General features: G+C 45.7%; 1 protein-coding gene across 1 annotated transcript; it reads left to right on the top strand.

Annotated features, from left to right (window-relative positions):
• Positions 1-18,344: 18,344 nt before the first annotated feature.
• AREG (amphiregulin) lies at positions 18,345-25,868 on the top strand. The gene is made up of 6 exons (XM_066574081.1): positions 18,345-18,409; positions 19,825-20,016; positions 23,110-23,293; positions 23,903-24,061; positions 24,984-25,073; positions 25,703-25,868. Exons 1-5 carry the CDS (start codon positions 18,358-18,360, stop codon positions 25,066-25,068), a joined length of 672 nt encoding a protein of 223 aa, XP_066430178.1. The 5' UTR covers positions 18,345-18,357; the 3' UTR covers positions 25,069-25,073; positions 25,703-25,868.
• Positions 25,869-26,183: the final 315 nt, after the last annotated feature.

Here is a 26,183-nt window from a genome sequence, read left to right as displayed (position 1 = left end):
TTTTCAAAATCGGCCGTGCAGAGCATTGCGCCCTGCAGTAATACTACAGGGACAGAATTGTGTAGGCAGGGCCAGAAGACATATATTATAGCTTGAATATAGTCAGTGGGCCTTTCCTTTAAAAAAAAAAGGGAAAAAATTCTATTTGGCCTGCCTCTGACAGTCCTCAGCGTTCTGGGTACGTGTGTGCTGGGTGGAGAACTTAAAACAAAAATCATACGCAGCCAGCTAAGTTTAACAGCAGGCTTGCGCCAATTTATTTCCTGGCTGGGAAATCACCGCTCTGCTGCAGTTAATAACAGTGCAAGACTGCAGTTCTGTGACACACTGCAGGGCCGCCCACAACACATTTATTATTGATTGAATATAGGCAGTGGGCCTTTCCTTTAAAAAAAAAAGGGAAAAAAATTCTATTTGGCCTGCCTCTGACAGTCCTCAGCGTTCTGGGTACGTGTGTGCTGGGTGGAGAACTTAAAACAAAAATCATACGCAGCCAGCTAAGTTTAACAGCAGGCTTGCGCCAATTTATTTCCTGGCTGGGAAATCACCGCTCTGCTGCAGTTAATAACAGTGCAAGACTGCAGTTCTGTGACACACTGCAGGGCCGCCCACAACATATTTATTATTGATTGAATATAGGCAGTGGGCCTTTCCTTTAAAAAAAAAGGGAAAAAATTCTATTTGGCCTGCCTCTGACAGTCCTCAGCGTTCTGGGTACGTGTGTGCTGGGTGGAGAACTTAAACAAAAATCATACGCAGCCAGCTAAGTTTAACAGCAGGCTTGCGCCAATTTATTTCCTGGCTGGGAAATCAAATCACTGGTAATACAGTATGCTGAGGGGTAGGGGTAGGCCTAGAGAAAGTGGACGCGGCCGAGGACGCGGAGGCCCAAGTGAGGGTGTGGGCACAGGCCGAACTCCTGATCCAGGTGTATCGCAGCCGACTGCTGCGCGATTAGGAGAGAGGCACGTTTCTGGCATCCCCACATTCATCGCACAATTAATGGGTCCACGCGGGAGACCTTTATTAGAAAATGAGCAGTGTGAGCAGGTCCTGTCGTGGATGGCAGAAAGTGCTTCCAGCAACCTATCGTCCACCCACAGTTCTGCGCCGTCCACTGCTGCAAATCCGAATCCTCTGGCTGCTGCTCCTCCTTCCTCCCAGCCTCCTCACTCCACTACAATGACACATGCTCAGGAGCGGGAAGACTCCCAGGAACTGTTCTCAGGCCCCTGCTCAGATTGGGCAGCAGTGGTTCCTCTCCCACCAGAGGAGTTTATCGTCACTGATGCCCAACCATTGGAAAGTTCCCGGGGTCCGGGGGATGAGGCTGGGGACTTCCGGCAACTGTCTCAAGACCTTTCAGTGGGTGAGGAGGCCGATGACGATGAGACACAGTTGTCTATCGGTGAGGTAGTAGTAAGGGCAGTAAGTCCGAGGGAGGAGCGCACAGAGGATTCTGAGGAAGAGCAGCAGGACAATGAGGTGACTGACCCCACCTGGTTTGCAACTCCTACTCAGGACAGGTCTTCAGAGGGGGAGGCAAGGGCAGCAGCAGGGCAGGTTGCAAGAGGCAGTGCGGTGGCCAGGGGTAGAGGCAGGGCCAGACCGAATAATCCACCAACTGTTTCCCAAAGCGCACCCTCGCGCCATGCCACCCTGCAGAGGCCAAGGTGCTCTAAGGTCTGGCAGTTTTTCACAGAGACGCCTGACGACCGACGAACAGTGGTGTGCAACCTTTGTCGCGCCAAGATCAGCCGGGGAGCCACCACCAACAGCCTCACCACCACCAGCATGCGCAGACATATGATGGCCAAGCACCCCACAAGGTGGGACGAAGGCCGTTCACCGCCTCCGATTTGCACCGCTGCCTCTCCCCCTGTGCCCCAACCTGCCACTGAGATCCAACCCCGCTCTGAGGACACAGGCACTACCGTCTCCTGGCCTGCACCCACACCCTCACCTCCGCTGTCCTCGGCCCAATCCACCAATGTCTCGCACCGTCCAGCCGTCGCTAGCGCAAGTGTTTGAGCGCAAGCGCAAGTACGCCGCCACGCACCCGCACGCTCAAGCGCTAACCGTCCACATAGCCAAATTTATCAGCCTTGAGATGCTGCCGTATAGGGTTGTGGAAACGGAGTCCTTCAAAAGTATGATGGCGGCGGCGGCCTAGCGCTACTCAGTTCCCAGTCGCCACTACTTTTCCCGATGTGCCGTCCCAGCCCTGCACGACCACGTCTCCCGCAACATTGTACGCGCCCTCACCAACGCGGTTACTGCCAAGGTCCACTTAACAACGGACACGTGGACAAGCACAGGCGGGCAGGGCTGCTACATCTCCCTGACGGCACATTGGGTGAATTTAGTGGAGGCTGGAACAGAGTCAGAGCCTGGGACCGCTCACGTCCTACCCACCCCCAGAATTGCGGGCCCCAGCTCGGTGGTGGTATCTGCGGCGGTGTATGCTTCCTCCACTAAACCACCCTCCTCCTCCTCCTCCAACGCAACCTCTGTCTCGCAATCAAGATGTGTCAGCAGCAGCAGCACGTCGCCAGCAGTCGGTGTCGCGCGGCGTGGCAGCACAGCGGTGGCCAAGCGTCAGCAGGCCGTGCTGAAACTACTCAGCTTAGGAGATAAGAGGCACACGGCCCACGAACTGCTGCAGGGTCTGACAGAGCAGACCGACCGCTGGCTTGCGCCACTGAGCCTCCAACCGGGCATGGTCGTGTGTGACAACGGGCGTAACCTGGTGGCGGCTCTGCAGCTCGACAGCCTCACGCACGTGCCATGCCTGGCCCACGTCTTTAATTTGGTGGTTCAGCGCTTTCTGAAAAGCTACCCACGCTTGTCAGACCTGCTCGGAAAGGTGCGCCGGCTCTGCGCACATTTCCGCAAGTCCCACACGGACGCTGCCACCCTGCGCACCCTGCAACATCGGTTTAATCTGCCAGTGCACCGACTGCTGTGCGACGTGCCCACACGGTGGAACTCTACGCTCCACATGTTGGCCAGGCTCTATGAGCAGCGTAGAGCTATAGTGGAATACCAACTCCAACATGGGCGGCGCAGTGGGAGTCAGCCTCCTCAATTATTTTCAGAAGAGTGGGCCTGGTTGGCAGACATCTGCCAGGTCCTTGGAAACTTTGAGCAGTCTACCCAGGTGGTGAGTGGCGATGCTGCAATCATTAGCGTCACCATTCCTCTGCTATGCATCTTGAGAAGTTCCCTGCAAAGCATAAAGGCAGATGCTTTGCGCTCGGAAACGGAGGCAGGGGAAGACAGTATGTCGCTGGATAGTCAGAGCACCCTCCTGTCTACGTTCAGGAGGAGGAGGAGGAGCATGAGGAGGATGAGGAGGAGGGGGAAGAGACAGCTTGGCCCACTGCTGACGGTACCCATGCTGCTTGCCTGTCATCCTTTCAGCGTGTATGGCCTGAGGAGGAGGAGGAGGAGGAGGAGGAGGAGGATCCTGAAAGTGATCTTCCTAGTGAAGACAGCCATGTGTTGCGTACAGGTACCCTGGCACACATGGCTGACTTCATGTTAGGATGCCTTTCTCGTGACCGTCGCGTTACACGCATTCTGGCCACTACAGATTACTGGGTGTACACACTGCTCGACCCACGGTATAAGGAGAACCTTTCCACTCTCATTCCCGAAGAGGAAAGGGGTTCGAGAGTGTTGCTATACCACAGGACCCTGGCGGACAAGCTGATGGTAAAATTCCCATCCGACAGCGCTAGTGGCAGAAGGCGCAGTTCCGAGGGCCAGGTAGCAGGGGAGGTGCGGAGATCGAGCAGCATGTACAGCACAGGCAGTGCAACAGTCTTTAAGGCCCTGGACAGCTTTATGGCTCCCCAGCAAGACTGTGTCACCGCTCCCCAGTCAAGGCTGAGTCGGCGGGAGCACTGTAAAAGGATGGTGAGGGAGTACGTAGCCGATCGCACGACCGTCCTCCGTGACGCCTCTGCCACCTACAACTACTGGGTGTCGAAGCTGGACACGTGGCCTGAACTCGCGCTGTATGCCCTGGAGGTGCTTGCTTGTCCTGCGGCTAGCGTCTTGTCAGAGAGGGTGTTTAGTGCGGCTGGGGGAATCATCACAGATAAGCGTACCCGCCTGTCAACCGACAGTGCCGACAGGCTTACACTCATCAAGATGAACAAAGCCTGGATTTCCCCAGACTTCTCTTCTCCACCAGCGGACAGCAGCGATACCTAAGCAATACGTAGGCTGCACCCGCGGATGGAAGCATCGTTCTCTCTCACCATCCAAAACGGGGACATTTCTGCTTCATCAATCTGTGTATAATATTCCTCCTCCTCCTCCTGCTCCTCCTCCTGAAACCTCACGTAATCACGCCGAACGGGCAATTTTTCTTAGGGCCACAAGGCTCACTCATATAATTTTTCTAAACAATTTTTATACGTTTCAATGCTCTTAAAAGCGTTGAAACTTTAACTTGAACCAATTTTTCGTTAAACTGGGCTGCCTCCAGGCCTAGTTACCACTTAAGCCACATTAACCAAAGCGATTAATGGGTTTCACCTGCCATCTTGGTTGGGCATGGCCAATTTTTTCTGAGGTACATTACTACTGTTGGTACACCAATTTTTATGGGCCCTCACCTACAGTGTAATCATAGTAATTTCTATGTTCTTCGCCTGCACTCATGGTACAGAAAGGTGTGTGGGGTTAGCCTACACTTTAGCTACATAAATGTAACTGGGGCCTTGTCTATACTGCAGCTACTGAAATGTGAAAGAGACTGTTATCTCCCTAAACTGCTGCAATGGGAATGTTACTGGGGCCTGTCTTGAGTGCTACTATTACTGAAATGGAACTAAGACTGCGCTCCCCCTATACTGCTGCTAGTGATATGTTAGTGGGGCCTGTCCCTAATGCTACCGCTGAAATGTTAATAATTCTGGGCTCTGCCTATACCGCTGCTAATGGTATGTCACTGGGGTGTGGAAACAGAGGCTTCACAAAGACATGATGGCGGCGAGGCCATTTCCCACCAACGCTGTTACTGTTAAGGTGCATATAACCACGGACACGTGTAGAGGACACATAGTGCCTCCAAAACATCCCCCTCCTCCTCCAACAATGAAAACATTCTTGGCAAATACCTTTGCATTGGTCCGTCTGGTGGCAGTCCAAGAATTTCACCTTTAACGACACAACAAGAGAGCACCACCACCATCCCCCCGCCACGGCCCACTTAATCCTGGCCACATTCCGAAAACCAACTACATAAAACCGCGCTACCACGTCCGCAGTCACCACCACATTACCACCAACGAGGTTACTGTTAAGGTACATATTACCAGTCTGACTGGGGCATGCAATGTGGGCCGAAGCCCACCTGTATTGTATCTGACGTTAACTCTGCTGAGTAGGGCACTGCAATGGGATATATTTATGTACCGCCGGTGGGTTCCAGGGAGCCACCCATGCTGTGGGTGCACATGTAATTCCCATTGCGGAGTTGGACCTGGCTGTGACTATTTATAAAAAACCGCGGTCTGACTGGGGCATGCAGACACCTTGACAGAATGAATAGTGTGTGGCACATAGGTTCCCCATTGCTATGCCCACGTGTGCAGCTCCAGATGGAGGTGGCACAGGATTGGATTTCTCATTGCTTCTGTACAGCATTGTGGGCTATCGCCCCGCCCCTTTTAAAGAGGGTCGCTGCCTAGCCATGCCAACCATCTGCAATGTGTGCCTGCTTTTCCTCTGGCAGATGCACTTATAAATAGACATGAGGGTGGCGTGGCATGAGGGCAGCTGAAGGCTGGGCAGGGACAATTTGGTGTACGCTGTGGACACTGTCGTGCGGGGGGGTTGGGCAGCATGTAACCCAGGAGAAGTGACAGCGGAGTGTCATGCAGGCAGTGATTGTGCTTTGTTGGAGGTAGTGTGGTGCTTAGCTAAGGTATGCCATGCTAATGAGGGCTTTTCAGAAGTAAAAGTTGTTGGGAGGGGGGGGGGGGGCCCACTCTTGCCGGTATTGTGGCTTAATAGTGGGACCTGTGAACTTGAGATGCAGCCCAACATGTAGCCCCTCGCCTGCCCTATCCGTTGCATTTTGGTGCTCGCTCATCTCTATTCATTTCCACTGCAGTGGAAACACCTTGCGCAATAACTTGAGTTCAAAGTCCTACTAAGAGAACAACTCTATTGGGTGGATACTATGGGTTGTCATAACAAACCAGACATCAGTTCTTAGGGTAATGATAGCAATCAAACTGCTACTTGAACTTAGCTATTAGCTTTTGTATAGCGTTTCAGGCACTGTGTTGGAGTTGCGGGTGTAGTAGCCAGGCAGGTCCACAGAGTAGTCAGGAGAGAGCCAGGAGTTGGCAAGAGTAGGTCTCAGTTCGCAGTATAAGGGAGGAAATGGGTAGCGTTGTAGAGAGGAAAGCCAGAGGTCGATAACGCAAGGTCTCAGTTGTTTGTAAGAGGAGCAGGTTAGTAGTGGGGCATAATAATCATGCACTGAGGGAGTTGCAGGACCAGGATTTTATAGTGGGCCTAATCAGGACTTGGACAAAACTAGAACAGGGACTGGGTTAGTAGGATCTGGGAACAAGGCAAAAGGTATGCAGGGGAATTGTCCATAGGGCTGGATGGTTCAGCAGGGAGAGCTACTGACTGGAGTACAGGAGATCCCAGGTTTGATCCCTGACATTTTGTCTCACTTGCACAGCGGTTCTCAGTCTTACAGTAGTAAAAGATTTTGTTCCAAGGCAGACTGAGGAATATTATGAAAATCAAAGCAAACAACAGACCCAACTGCATCTAGGAGTCATGCTGGTCATTTCAACGATGAACCTCCAATAAGTCAAGACTTGAATGAGATCCACCTGGACATTTGCTGCTTCTATTATGCTTTTTCTGATATGCTTGACTTGAGTATACATTGTACTACACCATCATGCAATGGAAGACCTCCAAATGTTATTTTCTACAGGTAAGGACAGAAGTGTCACTTCAAATGCTACGTCAAACATTGCACCCCATACAGGTGCCACCTGTTTGTCTTCCTCCACCATGTCACATTGCCATGGAAATCAGTTTAGGCAAATGGTATCACTATTAGTGCTCATGTACACAGGCATATTAAGACTGTTTTGTACAAAGTTATAATAGCGCTATACTGCATGCATACAATTTAATATGTAGGTTGGATTCTGTTGGCAGCTAAAAGAGAAAAAATCATGACATGATTCATCTAACTTCATATGAACAGCGGTATTCTGAGTTAGAGGCAGTGAAGGATTAATGGACCAAAGGCCCAGAGCTGTTCACACAATTTAGGCCACACAAATACACAATCTGCCATCACCCTCACCCCTAGTAAAATATTCCCAGTCCCAACAGCATCTGTAGTGTTTACAGTTCACTTCATCATTCACTTAACCATTGCAGCCAATCACTGGTCTCAGCATTCATGCCTGCATGAATGGCACATGGCCGCTGAAGCAAATTATTGATTCATTGTTCACTGAAGGCAATCATTTGAACAATGAACTAGTCCATAAATGCTGCAGGAACTGCTGGGATTGGAATGGCAGCACTGACACCATTTGATGCAGGTTTTTTTATGCAGATCCACAACAGACTTCACCCCCTTCAACTGCAGGTATGAAATCTGCTATGAATCTGCATCAAAATCCACATTGGAAAAAGAACACATTATATAAAGCCAAATATTACCTCCTATACAGTGGCCATATAGCAGTAGATAGTAGCTCTACACAAACACTCTGCAGATCTTGTACGTGTTTACAGTACTAACTTATCCAGTGTTCACAAGTGACATCCCCTCTAACTGGAGTCGTTCACTTTTCCTTATCTTCTCCGTTCAGCCCAGACCACCATGATGTCTTCTTCCAGCCAAAATTTGTCTCTGCAGAATTTGACTTGGACATCTTCGATTCCTTAGTTTTCCAACCACCTGGCTTCGTTTTTGAAACTTCTACACCTCCATAGAGCCCCAGATTGTAATAATGCCACCCATAGTGCCCCACACAGTAATAGTATTTCCCTTTTTGTGCTCCCTGTAGGCCTCACACAGTAATTGCCAATTTTAGTGCACCTCATACAGGTAAAAGGCCCCTAATCAGTAATAATGCCTTTTTTCTCCCCACTCAGTAATAATGTCCGTCATGGCCTCCTTTAAGTAATAATACCCCCCATACCCGCATTTAATTATAATGTCCACATGACCCCATTTAATTATAATGCCCAGTTTAATAATCATTTCCATCATGGCCCTGTTTAATAATAATTCCCCATTACCACTCATGCCCCCATTTAGTAGAAATGCTTGTTGCAGACACTAAAATAAAAAACAACTATACTCACCTGCATCGCTCCTCCCACTCCCACTCCCAGTAGTCTGTCGCATTGTTCGCACAATGACTTTCAGGTAATGATAATGCTATGGCTATTCCTGGCCTTAGCTTTTTTGAAGGACTAGCAGTCATGTGTTTTTTTCACTTGATCAATCTATCTCTAAGCAAGCTGGGAACTAATGGCACAGACTGTGGAGGCCAGGAGTAGGAGAAGCAAAATAGGTGAATATGGCTGTTTATTTTTATTTCAGCATAATTCCACAACTATGCCCTGTACAGATGTACTAGTGGCGGATTACTAACAGGGGCCCCCCTGGAGCCTTAGTCCTCAAGTGGCAGCCCCTACTACCTCTATTATAATCCACCATTGGCTAGAGGCACGGCCATTAGTGGGGAATAGTTCCATACACACAGCATACAATGAAACGTGTACAGCAGAGCACTAAAAATCTCTACAGCCCCTGTGCACTGCCATACAAGCTCTGTGTACAGGATTCTGTCATGTACATGAGCCTTAAGTGGAAACAGTTACATTGATCTCCTTCATTGGTAACATATGCCAATAGTCAGTAGAGCAGTTCATTTTGTATACGGTACATTCTGGTATACTCCATTAGGTAAAACGAAAAAAGTTTAGAACCGTGTTAGCCAGTAGAACAAGTTTTCACCTAATGGAGGATACCAGACTGTACCGTACACACATGGAACTGCTCTACTGGCTAACACGATACCAAACTTTTTTTGTTTTAGAAAATAGTCATTAATAGCAGTCATTACAGTTTTCAGAGAGGTTACTATTAGAGATGAGCGAGCGTACTCGTTAAGGCAAATTACTCGATCGAGTATTGCCATTTTCAAGTACATGCCTGCTCGTCCGAAAAGATTCGGGGGCCGGCAGGGGTGAGCGGTGAGTTGCGGGAGTGAGCAGGAGGGAGTGGGGGGGGGGAGAGAGATCTCCCCTCCGTTCACCCCGTTCTCCCCTGACGCCCCCCGAATCTTTGGCTCATCTCTAGTTACTATCACAAAGCTTCCTACAAACCTTGAATTATTTTGCAGAGCTACATTTCTCCATCCAATCTTTCCAGATATAGAAATGTTAAAAAACTATAGTTATTGATAATGATGTTCCCATTCTGAGGGAGAAGTGAGGGAATGTCTGGTACTTCTTACTAAACAGCTTCCCTTGGGGAGAAATTGTAGGCACAAAAAAAAGGTATTAAATTCAGCTCTAAGCTTTCGTCTGGGCCGTCAGGGCTGATCCTACTGATGTCATATTAAAAAGTGGAAATTGATCACATATTTGAAAACATCCCTGTAATTGCACTATGTGAGTAATGGTCTAAGCACTAGGAGGCATTCTCAAAAGAAAAACTACCGCTTTAGATGTTAGAAAATTCAGGCTTTCAAGTTCTATTGCTGATAACAGCTTATTGGTCACAGTGATGTTATACTATGAATACTACACTTACACATAGCAGAGTGCTATAAATCTGTCATAAATATGCACACCCATTTACTATGACTGTAGCATAGCTATCTCTTATGTCATTCACTCCCACTGTGGTGTTTAATGTGCTTGTGATAGTAGTTGTAAATGAATAATGATTGCAGTGCACACATAGGTGTAAGAGCTGGTAGTGAGGTTTGATGGCTTCTCATTTAAATGGAACCTGTTAGCAGGTTCATACTTGTCTGAACCATGGGCAGCATGCATGCACATTGGCACCATGGGCAGACAAGTATGCACATTGCGCCAATGTATGTTTTATTCTGATATGCTGTAGCGTTTTAGAATAAACACACATTCGTGGCATAGACAGAACGGAGCTCCGAGTCATGGGGGTGGCGCCGTGCCAGCTTCTCCCTGCCTGCATCATATAGAGTGACGGTTCTCTCAATGCAGGGCAGGGATAGAGCTATCACTCTATGATGCAAGAAGGTAAGTAGCACTCAGGTTCTGCTAATCGAATCCCATTGTTACTTGATCATCAGCAAGTGTGACTATCTCTACAAAAGCAGAAGATCTGCAAATGATTGCAGTTGTGGTGTGATTAGATGAACAGTCTTTCCACCTGGGGCCCTAAAAGTGCTTCCACCCTTGGACTATAATAAGGCTCTCATACTTGTGGGTAGTGATCTTTTTTTCCGCTGGTTGAAAACTAGACATATCCCTAAGTTGCAATCAAAGAGATTTCACCCAGGTAACAGAGTTTGAGAGGGGCGCATTATTGGAAGGTGAGAAGCTGGATGGTCGTATCAACAAACTGCCCACCACCGGGGCCGTTCTGTCCAGACTGTTAGGAGACGTTAGGACCAGTGGATCTGTGAGAGCCGCACAGCAACCGGGCTCATGATGCCCTCAACAGACCACCTGTTAAGAGGATCGTCTGATTGTCCAACAAGCACAAGCAGCAAAAGCGTTTTCATTTTCTGCCATCCAGAGACAAGTGATGCCATCGGTTCACCCCTGCGTCTGTTGGAACCATTTCCAGGCACTTGGCTGAAGGACATTTGGTCTCTCATTGACCATTACGTGTACTGCTTTTGACAGCCAATGTCGTTTGGAGTAGTGCCATGGACGACTTAAATGGACTGCTATGCTGTGGAACCTGGTTGTCTTCAGCAACGAATCCAGGTTTAGTTTGGGCACTGACGACAAGCTTGTTTGTGTCTGAAGACCTATAAGTGAGCACCTCAATCCTGCCTTTGCCATGGTTACTGCTTCCATGTGTGATTTTCTGGGAGACCATCGTATATGACAGTCAGTTACCCCTAGTAGCAGTATGCGGGACAATGACAGCTCAGGGATATGTTCAGGACATCCTGCAGCCACATGTGTTCCTCACATGGCAGCTTCCAAGAGGCATTGTCCAGCAGGATAGTGCTTGTCTGCAAACACAAGGGGGACACAGGAATATCTTCACAACATTGTCACACTTCCATAGCCCGCCTGGTCGGCAGATTTATCGGCAGTAGGACATGAAAAGGGGACCATCTGGGATGCCAACTTCATTAGCCTATCAGTTTGCACAATCTAGAGGCTCAGTTACAGCAAATGTGGACCGATATGCCCCAAGATACCATACAGAATCTGTATGTCTCCATGTCCACGCATATCACATCTTGTATCCAAAAGGGTACTAGAGCCTACAAGCCCGTCTGTGTCACATCTTGTATCCAAGCTAGAAGCAGTACAACAAGGTACTAGAGCCTCCATGCCCGCTTTTGTCACATCTTGAATTGGCCGTTTTCCGCCATGCATTGCCCTTTGAAATGAATGGGCAGCGGCTTCAGCGCTGCCAAAAACACAGCACAACTTGGTACCACGCTTTTGGCAGCGCTAAACACCCTTGCTACCCTGCCTGAGTAAAAAAAAAGTAAAAAATCAATACTCCCCTTGCAGGTGATGTCGCATACCCCAGCGGCGCTCTCGGGACTTATCAGCCTTCAGAGGAACTTTCACACCCAGCGCTGGCTCTGATTGGCTCAGCCATCTGTCAATCAGCTGACTCAGCCAATCACAGCAATCTGCTGGCTTCACAAGGTCCCAACACAGGCGCTGGGGATAGCAGCTTCACCTGCTAGGTGAGTATTGATTTCTTTTTTTTTTTATCAGCAGCCTTGACTGCATTTTCAGCTGTGCATGCCAGCGCTGCTGAAACCAGGGGTAATCTGCAGTAAACGCAGCGTTGCAAACGCCAGTGTGAGGGAGGTCTTATTCCTCCCAGACGACAGAACAGTACACACGACTCATTGAGTCGAAACATCGTATGTATTGTTCTGTCGTCTGGGAGGAATAAAAAGGGATGTTTTATCTGCCCCAAGTACTTCATTAAGACATTTGGGAGTTGAAGTGTCCAACCTATAAATCCAAATCCATTGTTCGAAATTTTGAAAATTCGCTATAATTGATTCACTCTATGAGGGTTAGACGCATCAATCTATGATCCTTATTGTGATGCATCATGAATAGAGATGAGCGAGCGTACTCGCTAAGGCAAACTACTCGAGCGAGTAGTGCCTTATGCGAGTACCTGCCTGCTCGTCTCTAAAGATTCGGGTGGGCAGCGGGGGGCGGGGAGTGCCGGGGAGAGCGGGGAGGAACGGAAGAGAGATCTCTCTCTCCCTCTCTCCCCCTCGCTCCTCACTCCCGCAACTCACCGCTCTCCCGCGCTGGTACCCGAATCTTTAGAGAAGAGCGGGCAGGTACTCGCATAAAGCACTACTCGCTCGAGTTGTTTGCCTTAGCAAGTACGGTCGCTCATCTCTAATCATGAAATGTCAGGAGACAGCATGGGAAAAAATTTACTAAGCTCAGCATTTTCTGCGCTAGTACAGTTTTCTTGGGCGTATGGTGCACTGAACACATAGATAGGTAGACGCTTCTTCAAATATTTGGTGCATCCCAGTTAGCTCTGTGTGCCTAGACAGAAATGTACGCCAGGTCTGACTTGTATATAAATATGCACTGCCCCCTCCAGAAAGCCCTGCCAACTTAAAAAAAGAAATGGTGGGCTGGTGTATAAAGGATAAAAGTAGAACATTTTTGCAGAAATACAAGTTTGCACAAAAATGTACTTCTATTATATGCCAGAAACTGGCGTAAAATATTTTGTAAACTTGCTCCCATGTTTTAAGTATGTAATGTGTTAGGCCAATTACCCAGGGCAGCTGTCCTCTCACTATTCCAGGCAGATGTGGGCGTCGCCCCTCTTCTCCTGTATAAATAGTCTTTAGCCATTTACTTTCCATCAGCACTGCAGAAGTTAATTCTTCCCAGTGCTGCGTACTTTCCATCAGCACTGTATGAGGTAATACTTCTCAGTGCTCTCAGCCCAGCTGCAGGGTAATTGGCTATTACCTTCCTATTTAGCTGCATTGGGGAGTCTCCTCCTTGCCCAAGTATTGGAGTTAGTTTGTTTCTTGCTCCCAGTGAAGGTATTCTGTTTCTGATTTCCATTAATCTAACCTTGGACTTTTTATTTGAATTTGCTTTAAATCTGCCTGCCCTGACCCTTGGAACCGATACCTGTATTTTTTTTAACTCTGCCTGCCCCGACCCTCAGACTTGTGACCTGAATCCCGTTTGTACGCTGTCAGCCACGACACTGGACCAGGTCCTAAGTGTGCGCTTTGCCCTGTCTTATGCTGCGTTGCACCAGTGTCGCTGACCCTCGTGGGTCAGCTGACAACTACACTGGGACTGTTCCAGGAGGTAGCGGCTTGTTTGCTTTCCCTCAGCGAAGGCCAGATCCCTGTACAAGAGTTAAAGGGTGAATACCAGGCACCTGTCGGGATAACACCCTTAAGTCTGGCCCAAAGTCCCCAAATCAGTTAGTTGGCACAGTGGGTCCACACCCGCTGGTCGTAACACAATGCATACATAGAAACACTTGTCTGGTTAAAATGCCATGTTTCCACAGAGTAGCAACATAGAAGATTCCTAGATGCACAGGCTAGCTATGAGTCAGATGGCAAAATCACAAGATACTGAAGAAATGCCGATTACATAAATGAATCCTCTTTATTTAAAAAAATATATAAAATCACATAATGAAGGTACCATGTAACACAATGTCCTAAGACACATTTTGCAAGACACTGCTTTCCTGATCACAGCTAAAGGCCCATTTAGACACAACGATTATCGCACAAAAGATGTCTCTCAAGCGACTGTTGAGGGATATTCGTTGTGTCATTTACAGCGCTGCCAGCGGAGGGTGCAGAAGACAAGCAGGGTGTCCCCGCCAGTCTTCTGCATCCAGCTGTTCCCCGCTCCGAGTGCCCGGCTGTTATACAGCCAAGCGCTCTGAGCAGAGGATGCAGAAGACAAGCGGGATGTTCCCGCTTCTCTTCTGCATCGAGCTGTTCCCAGCTCCGAGTGCCCGGCTGTTATACAGCAGAGCGCTTGGAGCAGAGGATGCAGAAGAAAAGCGGGGTGTCCCCGCTTGTCTTCTGCATCCAGATGTTTTCTGCATGGAAAGCCCGGCTGTTATACAGCCGAGCGCTCCGTGCCAGGTATGGAGAACAGAGTTGGACCGCTCTGTTCTTCATACTGAGTCTGTTATCAGGGACGGAATACAGCTGAAACAATAGTATCAGCTGTATCCCGCTGCGAATCCCTGATAAGGCTCATCGTCGTCTTTCAACACGCTGAAAGATGACGATGAGTGACGGGATAACGAAAACACATCCTTACCATCACTTAAGTATCCTGGAATACGTAGAACTAGAGGTTGCAAAGTTTCATCTACCCAGGCACTGAGCCTCTCATTGAGGGAAGCAGTGCCTGCTACTATGGGATGCAAGGGAGGAAGAAAAAACTCCCTTCTGTAAATTAGGTAGTCCATAAAAATTGGACATTGACCCCTTTTTTTCCATTTTCAGTTTTTCTTCCCCACTTTAAAAAAAATCATAACTCTTCTATTTATCCATCCACATAGATGTTGAAGGGCTTGTTTTTTGCAGGATGAGTTGTATTTTTCACTGGTAGAATTTAATGTACCATATAATGCAGTGTTCCCCAACTCCAGTCCTCAGGGACCGCCAACAGGTCATGTTTTCAGGATCTCCTCAGTGTTGCACAGGTGATGTAATTATTGTCAGTGCCTGAGCCATTGCCATGGGTGTTCTTACCATAGGAGATCCTGAAAACATGACCTGTTGGTGGTCCCTGAGGACTGGAGTTGGGGACCCCTGATATAATGTACTGAAATGGTAAGAAAACTAAATTCCGCCATATTTGGGGGAGTTCTTGTTTCTAGAGCGTACGCACTACAGCAAAAATGACACAATAACTTTATTCTATGGGTCAGTACGATTACTACAATGCCAAATTTATATAGTTTTTTTTTTTGCTGTACTGCTGGTCTTTTTTTCAAAAGTTTTTTTTCACTCATTTTCTGCTGCCATCTTCTGACAGCCAGAGCTTTTTCATTTTTCTATCGACATTGTTGTGCAAGGGTTCATTTTTTGCAGGACATTGTGTCATTTCTATTGGTACCATTTTAGATTGTATACGACTTTTTGATCGCTTTTTATCACATTTTTCCTTGGAAATGGGGTGACAAAAAAGTGCAATTCTGGCATTGTTTCTTTTTTCTGACGACATTCACTGCGTTGGGTAGATAATGCCTTACTTTTATGGATCGGACTTATGGACGCAACGATGCCAATATATTTTGGGGGTTTTTTTTAGATTTTTTAAATATAAGTATGGCAAAAGGTTTTGTTTTAAACATTCAGTGCATTTTATTTTTTTTAATAATTAATAGAACTTTTTTAAACAATTTTTAAATTTTTTTTTAGTACTTGTCCTCACAGCGATGGTTTGATCCCTTCTGCAGTATAATGTAATGTCATTATCATTACATTATACCGCAATCTGACAGGCAATCTGTAATGGCAGCCATGGGGGTTTACAGAAGGCTGCACGGCTCATTGCAATCTTATCGTGGGGGGCATTCGGAACAGCTGAACATTGATCGAGGCATTTAAATTCCGTCATCAGAATTGACAGCGGCAATTAAAGGATTAACAGCTCTGATCAATGGCAATACTGATCAGAGCTGTTGTGGGCGGGTGTCACCTGTAAGAAACAGCCAGCAACCGCATTGCATGGAGTGGGATTGATCCACGATTCCCTTCCATGCGAACCCCTGAACCTCCAGGACCTAAATGTACGTCCTGTAGTATCAAGGGGTTAGAGAATCTTCAGGAAGTAGATACTCTGATTCAGGGACGTAGCTAAAGGCTCCTGGGCCCGGGTGCAAAGGTGTATCTTGGGTTCCCTCAACTTCTCTTAACCCCTTAAGGCAGAGGCGTAACTTGAAGTTCCTGGGCCCCAATGCAAAACTGTAAAAGGGCCCCGAACTATAGTGCTTTATTCATAGTACTGGGCTCCCAATATGGAGAAGAGAGGCCCTATGGGCCCGGGTGCAACCGTATCCCCTGCATCCCCTATAGTTATGCCAGTGCTCTGATTCTTTTCAGTCATGACTCCCATGCTTTTACCTTCCAACAATATTTTTTTCAATTTAGTATGACATTGACTAGTGGGATCATACCTTAGTTTTCTATAAGTCTGGATGTCGTCCAACATGGATGAGATTACACTCCAAAACAGTAGCTCTTGCCCCTTTTATCAGATTTTTTTAATCACTAAATTTTTGTTCTGTATGAGAGCACCCAACTCGACGTGTCGTTTTTAAGTCATATTACCCGCAGTTTTGATTTAATATTTCAGCCATATTGTCAAGCATGAATTTACCAATGATTAGATATCAGACACGGATATCAGACACCATATGTAGAGGGTTATTAGTCTAGCAGGTGTGCGATCCCTTGTGTCTTGGAAAGTGCAACGGGAGTGAATGTGTTATATTTGTAGAATGCTCCCGGTTTCGAAGATATACCTGGCTTCTGATTACTTATAACCCCATTTATTAATTTCTCCTTTGTCTCATGGCAGTGGTAAGTCTTTGAGAAGGTGGATTAGATGAGTATGGGGACAATGGAATTTTCCAGCAAATGACTAATTTTGTTAGCATGCAACAAGGGCTTCCTTGCTTGTCTCAAAAGGAGCAGAGGAGATCAAAGACCGCCACCCCCGACAGGTGTAAATACCGATGAGCTTCTCAGGATACACACTTGAACGTCTGCTCTATTCCAGCCAACGTTTCTCATATCAGAGTGTGCAGATACCAGGGAAAATTGCTGACCCACAAAGATGGGTGAATTTACCAGTATCACTTTATTACATTGGGGCTTTGTAGTTTGCTGCACAAAGTGGGTATCACTGCTGTGTGAGTGCACAATAAGAGGCGCTATTACTGTGGGCACAAAGGAGCATTATATCTTTTGGGGGGCAGAATGAGGTAATTCCAGCATTTATGGCAGAACTCCTAGACTCCACTCAAGTGGAAAGTGGCTGCATCATGGCAGGTTTGACCTATCACATAGAGCCCAGCAGCTGCTTGTCCTTAGGAGTAGGTTCACACATTACAGTAAATGTGGCAAATTCTGCAGCAAACATCCACGTGTGGTTATCGAGGCGGCATTTACTGCAAAATCTACAATTACTGCAATGAATTAATTCGGTTCAGTTGCTTAAATGCATGCGCATTCAGTCCTGCAGCTGGACAGCATTGGATGTCAGGTGACTCTGAGTAATGACCATGAAAGTGCAGTGCATTCATCTCAGCGGACGGAAGGCATCTAATGTCAGGTGATCCTGTGAGAAATATCCATGAAAACGCATGCGCATGCAGCTCAGTGGCTGGACGACATCTGATGTCAGGTGACCCTGCAAGTAATTGCCACCAAAGCACATGCGTATTCATCTCCGTGTCTGGAGTCAGGCAACCCTGCGAGTAATGGCTGGGAAAGCGCATGTGCATTCAGCTCAGCGGCCGGATGGCATCTGTTTGTCAGGTGAGCCTGTAATGGCCATGAAGGCGCCAGTGCATTCGCACATGAAGTGAGCACCAGTAAAGCTGGCAGTTAGCACACAAGTGCGGACATCCTGACACGGCGCCTGCTGCCGCGGCTGCAAGGAGAAAATCAGATTATTCATTTTAATTAATTTTTTTTTTTACAAAAAGCTGATAATTTTTGCCTAATTTTAATACATCGCAGGAAAACCTGAAGAGAAGATTGTAAGGTAGCGGGCGCGTATAACTGTATGTGGCTGTATGGTAACCGCATTATCAGCACCAGCACATGCACGCTGAGGTGACAGGGTGAACCTGCTCCCCTTCATCATGCTGGGCTTGTACTGGCCGTCACTGTGGGGTGAGCTCCGCCATAGTGAAGCATGGAGCCCCTCACGGGGACGCTGCTCCAAGACATTCCACAGTCAGGGCAAGGAGCTGCAGTACGCAGGAGCTTCCGGCACGTCAGTCGCTCGTCATGTGACCCGCCCTGCCAGAGCGCTATAAATAGCGGCGGCACCTCTAGCTCAGTCTAATCTGAGACTCTGCTGAACGCCGGTATGTCCTCGCAGCGGTCCGTACTGTACAGCATCTTAGTGCTGGGGCTTCTGGGTAAGTGCAGCTCTACACGGACTTGTTTCATCACCTTCTGGTCCTCTTCTAGCAGCATTACTACTTTATGAATGGCCATTTACTATGTCCAGTATAGTGGCTTTATGCCTGTTACCTGTGGGCAGGTGCTCTGGAGCAGCGGACTGCAAACTGTCACTTTTTCTTGTACTTATTTAATTGCAATAAGTGGGTAAACCAATGCCCATTACTAAGGAGCACCTGATCTGTCATGTGTGATCATACCTGTAAGGGGTTGGATCTGATCACCTGTTGTGGAGGGCTGGTGGCTTGTTGGTTGTGACACCTGTGAGTTGGGGGGCATTCCCATGGGATACTTGGCTTGATCATTGCAATTGTAAAGTTCTGACTTTTGGACATGAGCACAATGTTCTTGCTTTTAAAGTGTTGCATCTAACAGCTTGTGATATTATTTAAAAAATGTATATAATTTGTGCATGTAAAAATCGCAAGTACTACCTCCTAGTAATTGTGGCTCGCATGGCACACAATGGTCATGAACGAGGTGTGTGTGTATTATCTTTTTTTTTTTTTTTTTTAATTCTTCCCTCTGACAAGAGGAAAAAAAAACTATTTCCTGTGAATAACACCCCCCCCCCCCCCCCCCCTGAAATTAATGTATCACTACCAGACAGCACTCGCGTGTGACGCTCACCTGCGTGAATACATTCTTGTATAGTGATTGTGTCATTGCTTGTTTATGGAGCTGATCCTCCTGTCACCACTTCCTCTGAGCTGGCCATCCTTTTTGTAAATGGAAAGCTAATGACTCCTGTGTTTTTAAAACCCCATTGAAATCAATGATGGATAACTACACACCCATCCCACCCTCAAAACTTTTTAAACTTCCCCCTCTGCTCCAGAGATGTAACACCCTCTGGTGTGAATGAGTCTAAATAAAGGAAAATACTCAGTCCGGCTGTATTCACAGCCCCTTACATACTGATCAGTAGGGGTCCGGTCCGCAGGTAATCCGTAAGCCAGAATGTTTTTGGCTGCTGGTCACTGGCACTCTGGATGGTTATTAATACCGGTCACACGCTGCATTCTGTCATTGGCTCTGTTCCCTGTTAGATTTCGGACTATTTTGTCTGTAGGCGGAAGCTGTAACAAGTCCCTGCTTGTCCCGCTGTGAAGTAGTTGCAGGTTACTGATGGCTTTGTGAATGAAGTCTGCCATAGTTATCTGATGAGTAATGTTTGATCAGGCAAAATCAATTCCCGCTGATTAACCCTATCCATCCCTGAATCTTTCATGCTGATAACTTGACTTCACTATTTTCTAATCTGTCTAAGTAATATTACCATATTCTATGTATTTTATACTTTCTGAGGATCTTGTGAGTTTCTGGAAGAGGTGACTCAGACTCCACTTAATTGTCATTCTTACATCTTCAGCATGCAGGTACACCGTACGTTGTTCTGTAACGAATTCCACGGACCATGAAATCAAGGTGACGTTGTTTGGGGTCGGCGATCGCGTCTCCGTTGGTTTGGAAAACTTACATGAAGCTCACTATGACTATTACGATGAAGATGAAATTACTGATGAAGACCCCTCCGGCTACTCTGTAGACGACGCCATACGTGGTATGTAGACCGTTATCTGTATCTACAACATGCTATATGTTCTGTACATGTCGTCGCTTGTACCAAGATGGACACACTGATAACGGACTGTAGTGGGTCCCCCGACATCTGTAACTTTGGGACCTGTTTACATTTGTGTACTTGTGTGCAAAATTTGCAGTGAGTAGATCTCAGTGATTCCAATGGCTTCATTCACATGAGCACTTTTTTTTTTTTTCTTTTTTTTTTCCATACAATGTGTTACTGCATGAAGAATACATAACCTGAGCTATCTTGTGTGCATTTGTGCATCTCAAGAGCCTATTAAAATCACTGGGTTTGTGTAAATGCATCTGGTATAGGCTGGTTTCACATGGACGAGAATGTCGCACAAGTTTGGTGTGTTGCGAGATTCGCAAACCTTGCTCAAATATGAACCCCATTCTTTCGAATGGACTCCTATATAAATGAGCGATGTTTTCTTGCATTGCAGTGCAGGAAAAAAATGATAGCTTGTCCTATCTTTTCGCATTCCTGAACGCATCGCCTATACCCTTTAATGGGACCGTAATACTCCATGCAATATGAGATTTCTTATATGGCTACCTTCACATGGGCACATATGTAGAAAACCTGCAAATATCCACAATTGGTGTGAATTTTTTTTTTTTGTGCGCGCAAATATGTACACAAACTAGGGAACGGGCAAAATACACGGCATAAACCCATTTCAGCCATGCAAACATGCCACGTAGTTGCAAAGCCAAAATCTGCTTCTCTCTGTGAGAAGCCCTCTGTGAATGCACAAAGCATGGTGTTCAGGCATAGCATCACACTTTTAAACCTACTGCACCACTTTATGACTCGTGAATGCGTTGTGCCATGCTGGGAATCCATTGCCATCTCTTCTAAGTATAAAAGTGGCATAAAACAATGTCAGGTCTGATCTGGTGGTGGACACTGCTCGGTACTACCGTTGCACTATGCAGGTGACAAGTCACTTAAATGCCTACAGCGGATCAGACTTTTAAGTGGCCAACTAAGGATTCATTCTACCCCACCTACAATGTCTGATCTGACAACGTAGTCACTACAGAGTTTTGTATAATTATCACAAAGTGAAGTCTGCCATCTATTTGTGTGGGCCTAGAAACACATCGCAGAGGTTTCTTGTGCTGCCAGGAATGAATCACAACTCCAGACTTAGTACCTCACAGCATCTGGGATGCCATGTGTCAGTCTTCGAATCTTATTTAAATAGATCTGCACTCTTGCACGAGTCTTGTGGGTTATAAATCCAAATATCAATGAGCTCTGGCTGAAGCATTAAACACACATTTATGTAGCACACAACCCCTGATGTCTAGAGCTTGATGCACACTTCTGTTGAGCTAGTTTATTTAATCCCATTATAGCACATCATGGTGGTGGTCCCATCATAAACTGCATGTATTTACTTATAGGATCACCTTTCAGCCAAAGTTGAATGGACTCTGTATTATGTGTTTACAGCAGTGCCCTCATACAAGCCCAAATCTCTGTTCTGAGAAATAAATCTAAAATTCCTGAAGCTCATCTGTAGATAAAGGGGATTACTGCAGTTTATAGTCCTGAATGTATTGCAGTCTACTGATGGAAGTGACGGTGACTTCTTAACAACCCAATGGAGCTTGCATTGAATATGCACACTGAATTAAGCAAAAAGTATATTGTCAGCACCAGACCTTGTTCTCCGCCTTCGTTGGCACTGGGGTCATCCTTGCATGTCACACATCTACTGACTGTATCATAGTTTCTGGCTTGGTTCATCTGCATAATATGCCATCTAAAAAGCAACTGTCAATGTCCCATACTGAACGTACAATAGAAGTTTTTGACGCAAATATACATTGATAAATGAAACCACTTGACTATCTTTTAAGGGTGGTTTCAGACATTCATTGGGGATTCCACTTTCTTTCTCTGTTCAGGGAGCAGGAAAGGGGAATCCCCATGGCTGAAAGGTTCTGTCTCTGGGCGGTAACCGAACAGTGTCAGACTATAATAAGATTGTCTACTTTTCGCTGCTAATATGTTCAGCCGGCTCTGTGACAGAAGGTTCTGATGCAGATGTGAAACTGGCCTTTGTGTGCTTTTTAAAGGGAATCTGATAGCTATTTGAAGCCCTATAACCTAAGCTTATTGGCTCAAAGTAGGTGATCTGCAGATGTAAGCTTTTTTTTTTTTTTCCCTCCTTTCCTTCTCCAGTGGCGGTGCTGAAACCAGTCGACTGCATGGCACGTGCTATGTAGTCCTCCCACTATAGGATTAGAATAGGAGGACTACTCGACACACTGTGAAATGCACTGCATCAGTGGGGAACAAGTCTAAAAACTTATTCCCAAACTCTGTTTCAACTACTTTGATCTCTTAAGCTTATTTTATAGGGCTCAGAGTAGCCAACAGTCTCTATAAACCTCCAGTAGCTAGTCCTCATAGACTCACATGTCCAGTGGACTTCCTGAAGGAGCCTTTGCTGCTGAATAAGTGAGTTCTAATCAGATCTGATTGTAAAGCATCACCTGAGTGACTCTCTGCAGTAGTGAAGCATGTCTAATGCTCACAGCTAGTGATGTCCACCCAGCCTTTTTTTTTTTTTTTCTCAAAATATTTTGTACAAAATTTCTCCCATTCCTAAAAGTGATACTTCTGACTAACATGACCTACAATATTAAAGAATGTGCAATCAAGCTGTTCAAGTTACTGGCTATAACCAGATGTCTGATTAGTTAACTTGTGTTAATCATCATAAACCTGCAGCATGTAGACTCAGTTGTGGTTATAGAAATTGGTGACTAATTAATGAGGCTTATATTGTAGACAAATGAATGGCACAAAAATTTGAGTTGAAATAGTGATATGTATGGTAACTGTCCAGGAATGCTAATTGTGTGATCTGGTTTCACATCGCTCCATTAATGAATGGCTGCCAAGGAGCTTTGTCATGCCGATACTTTGTAACAACTTATCAGCAACAAGCTGACTCGGGATACTATATTCATGTACATCTCGGGGTGAAACTCGGGTAGTGTTTGACTAACCTGCGATATGCTAATAAACTGCTTTTCTTTCTAGTACAAGCTGTGGTCAATCCAGCTAACGGAGATGTGCCTGTTACAAATGTGGAGAAGAAAAAGACAGATAAAAAGAAGAAAGGTGAAAAGAGGAAGAAAAAGACCCCCTGCCAGACTACACATAAGAACTTCTGTGTCCATGGGAAGTGTAGATTCCTAGCAAGTGCGCAAGAAGTCTCATGCAAGTAAGTGTGGCCCATGTGATGTACAGGACATATGAAGACTGTATGTGGTGATTAGATATTCACTGGTGGCAATAACTTGTTCGGTACAGGCCACAAATGAGTAGTGAAATCAATCCATCCAAGCCTAGTCTTGTGTAACCTTTTAAAACATAAATCGCCAGTTATAGGCCCATAAATTACCTTGTTGGTTACATCAACTTCCACTCTTGCTCATGTTTGGAGATCTATATGGCTATTACTTGTCATTCAACTGAGTACAGAAGTGTGAATATGCCTCATTGTGCATTGGTGTATTCACCTAATCCAGTATTGCAGGTTATCTAGTCCAGGACCGCTGTAGTGGGAGCTTTACTGGTTAGCTTCAGGGTTCCTTAATACAAGAAATGGCTGACTAGGATATATTAAAAGAACAGTCAATCTCTGAAATGATTGAAGGTGCACACTCCTGAATTATTGTGGACCCTTTCTGTATTCAATAGAGGTCGTGGTGCATGGCCACCAGGACCCCCAGCAGGGTTGGCTCTAACAAGAGTTTTACAATGGTAATCTTAAACTGTATTGGTCACTACCTGAGCTGTCAATAGAGTACTAATACTAGATTCTTTACAGGTGTCATGAAAACTACTATGGTGAGAGGTGTGCAGAAAAATTCTTGACACTGGGGGCAACAGATCCTCGTGACATGACGACAACAGCAATATTGGCAGTTATAGCAGTTCTTCTATCAACTCTCAGCATTACAGCCATAATCATCATTATTGTTGTACAGTAAGTATTCAACTTTGCTGATCCACTGAAATATCCATTAACCCTTTCCAATCCAATTTGTATCCTGGTTTTCCTAGGGGGTTTACTCTTTTTCTGCCGTTATACAACGGCCCTATATGCTGGCCAAAGCCAGTAATGCATGAGGTGACATGTTGTATAGGCTCCGACAGCAGAGAGGCTGGCAATATACAGTAAGAACCCCGAAGTACGTCTTCCAACATCGGAGCTGTACAGCCTTAAATCATAATGTCGTCAGACAGTGGATTGGAAAGGGTTAATGAGGAAACGTTCACGCAATGTTTTTCTTCCTGTTCAAATCTTAGGCTTAAATTTTGTTTAAAAAAAAAAAGTTCCCTTAACATCTGTTTCATTGTGTAAGATGGATGCTGCATTTCAGTAGGGCAGACTTTTTAAAAGTGTTTGCTGGCCTGAATACCATTGTAAACCTATGGATGTTTCAACAATATGGCCAAATGTGACAAGAACAGGCCATAATATAGATCAAAATATAATGGCTTCATATAGCCTGGAGTCATGTAATTACTTGACTGCAATACTTAAATGCACATTTCATCTAGTCTGCCATGCTGCTGACTTTCCAACCACCTCTGCTGGAAGTTTGTTCTCAGCATCCACTAATTTTGGTTTATTAATAAAACAAACGAAAAGAACTTGCTTCTGACTTCCACCCCCCCCCCTTCCCCCATCCAACTTGTTGTGCCCCCCCCTATTCTTGATTTCTTAGTTCTTCCTCACCAACCTTATCTTAAATCCTTGATTGTAGCAGCACATCTGTAATGTACCTTATTAGTCTAAAAGTCTAAACCCCCTAAGAATGGTGTTGGTTGCATTGTTGTAGAACAAACCAATAAGTGTTACAGCATTGTCTATTTCTCCTAACGTTGACACTTTGTCTCTTCAGCACAAGAAGGAAATATTCCTCCTATGATTGTGAAGCAGAAGAAACCAAAAGATTGGGACACGAAAATGGAAGTGAAGATGTCTGACAGAAGTGAGTACAGAAATCAATACTCGCTGTACAACACTGCAGAACAGATTTGCCGCTTTAGGAAGCGGATGGATGCTTATAGGCATATATACAGATATTTCCCCTCATACAGGGCAATAAACACCAATCCTACAGCACATTGGTCTTCTACAGGCTGTACATATTGATCCTAATGTAGAACAGTGCTGTCCTGTACAAGCATATATTTCAGCACTTGTAGCGGTCCTTGTTGAGCATGGGCTGGTCTTTGGTTTCTACAGTACATGGGAATACTTCTAACTTCTAGGCAATTGATCCCTCCTGGGACTGCTTGGTGTAGCGTTATCAGTAAAGATGGCCAGAAAAAGCAGCTGAACTGGCTATTGTACTGCAATGTAATATGTGAAATGGCAGTGATAGGGTTCTGGCCTTATACTGCAATCTTTGGTGTTGAGATTTCACTGAGCTTTCCCTACATGATTAACAAATGGTCATAAATCATCCTGAAACGTATTTAGGTTTGAGATGAGGAGCTGAATGTTTGGTATATTGGATGTTGTGTTTTTGTTTTTCCCCTTGTCCTGATATTTGATGTAAGTAATATTGTATTAAGTAAAATGTCATTGGTCATATATTGGTTTTGTTTTTTCTAGATTGCCTCTGGATTTGTATAAAAGCACTGCCACAGCCTGAAATGTGAAGAAAGCTGCCTCTTGTATATTTTTATTTATAAAATATTTATTTTAATATTTTAAATAAATTTTCCATAGTGTCTAATTTTATTACATTTTTATTTAAATAAAACAGTTCTTTTTGTAAGCTGGAGTCATGACTTGTTTCTGTCAAACTTGAATTGTCTGCCTAGATCCTTTTTTTGTTTTTTTTTTTTACTTGTAAGCTGAAGACTGATTACAAGGTTTGTATGGAAAGGCCACAGACCAAGACTTGAAGTTGGCCTTCTGGCACACCAGAGGTTGTCTGGGAGCTTGAGCCTACCAGACTTTGCCCTGCATTATAAGGCCAATATTTAGTAACATGTATTCAACTTACTAAAACATCAGCCCCTTAAATTATTGGTAGAGTTAAAACCTGCTACAGAGCCTAGGTAGACTCGAGGTGAGTTTTTGACTAACC

Source organism: Eleutherodactylus coqui, chromosome 7 (assembly GCF_035609145.1).
Source record: "Eleutherodactylus coqui strain aEleCoq1 chromosome 7, aEleCoq1.hap1, whole genome shotgun sequence".
In the NCBI taxonomy this organism is placed as follows: Eukaryota; Metazoa; Chordata; class Amphibia; order Anura; family Eleutherodactylidae; genus Eleutherodactylus; species Eleutherodactylus coqui.
The sequence above is the reverse complement of the archived record's forward strand: the minus strand, read 5'-3'. Positions and strand labels throughout refer to the sequence as shown.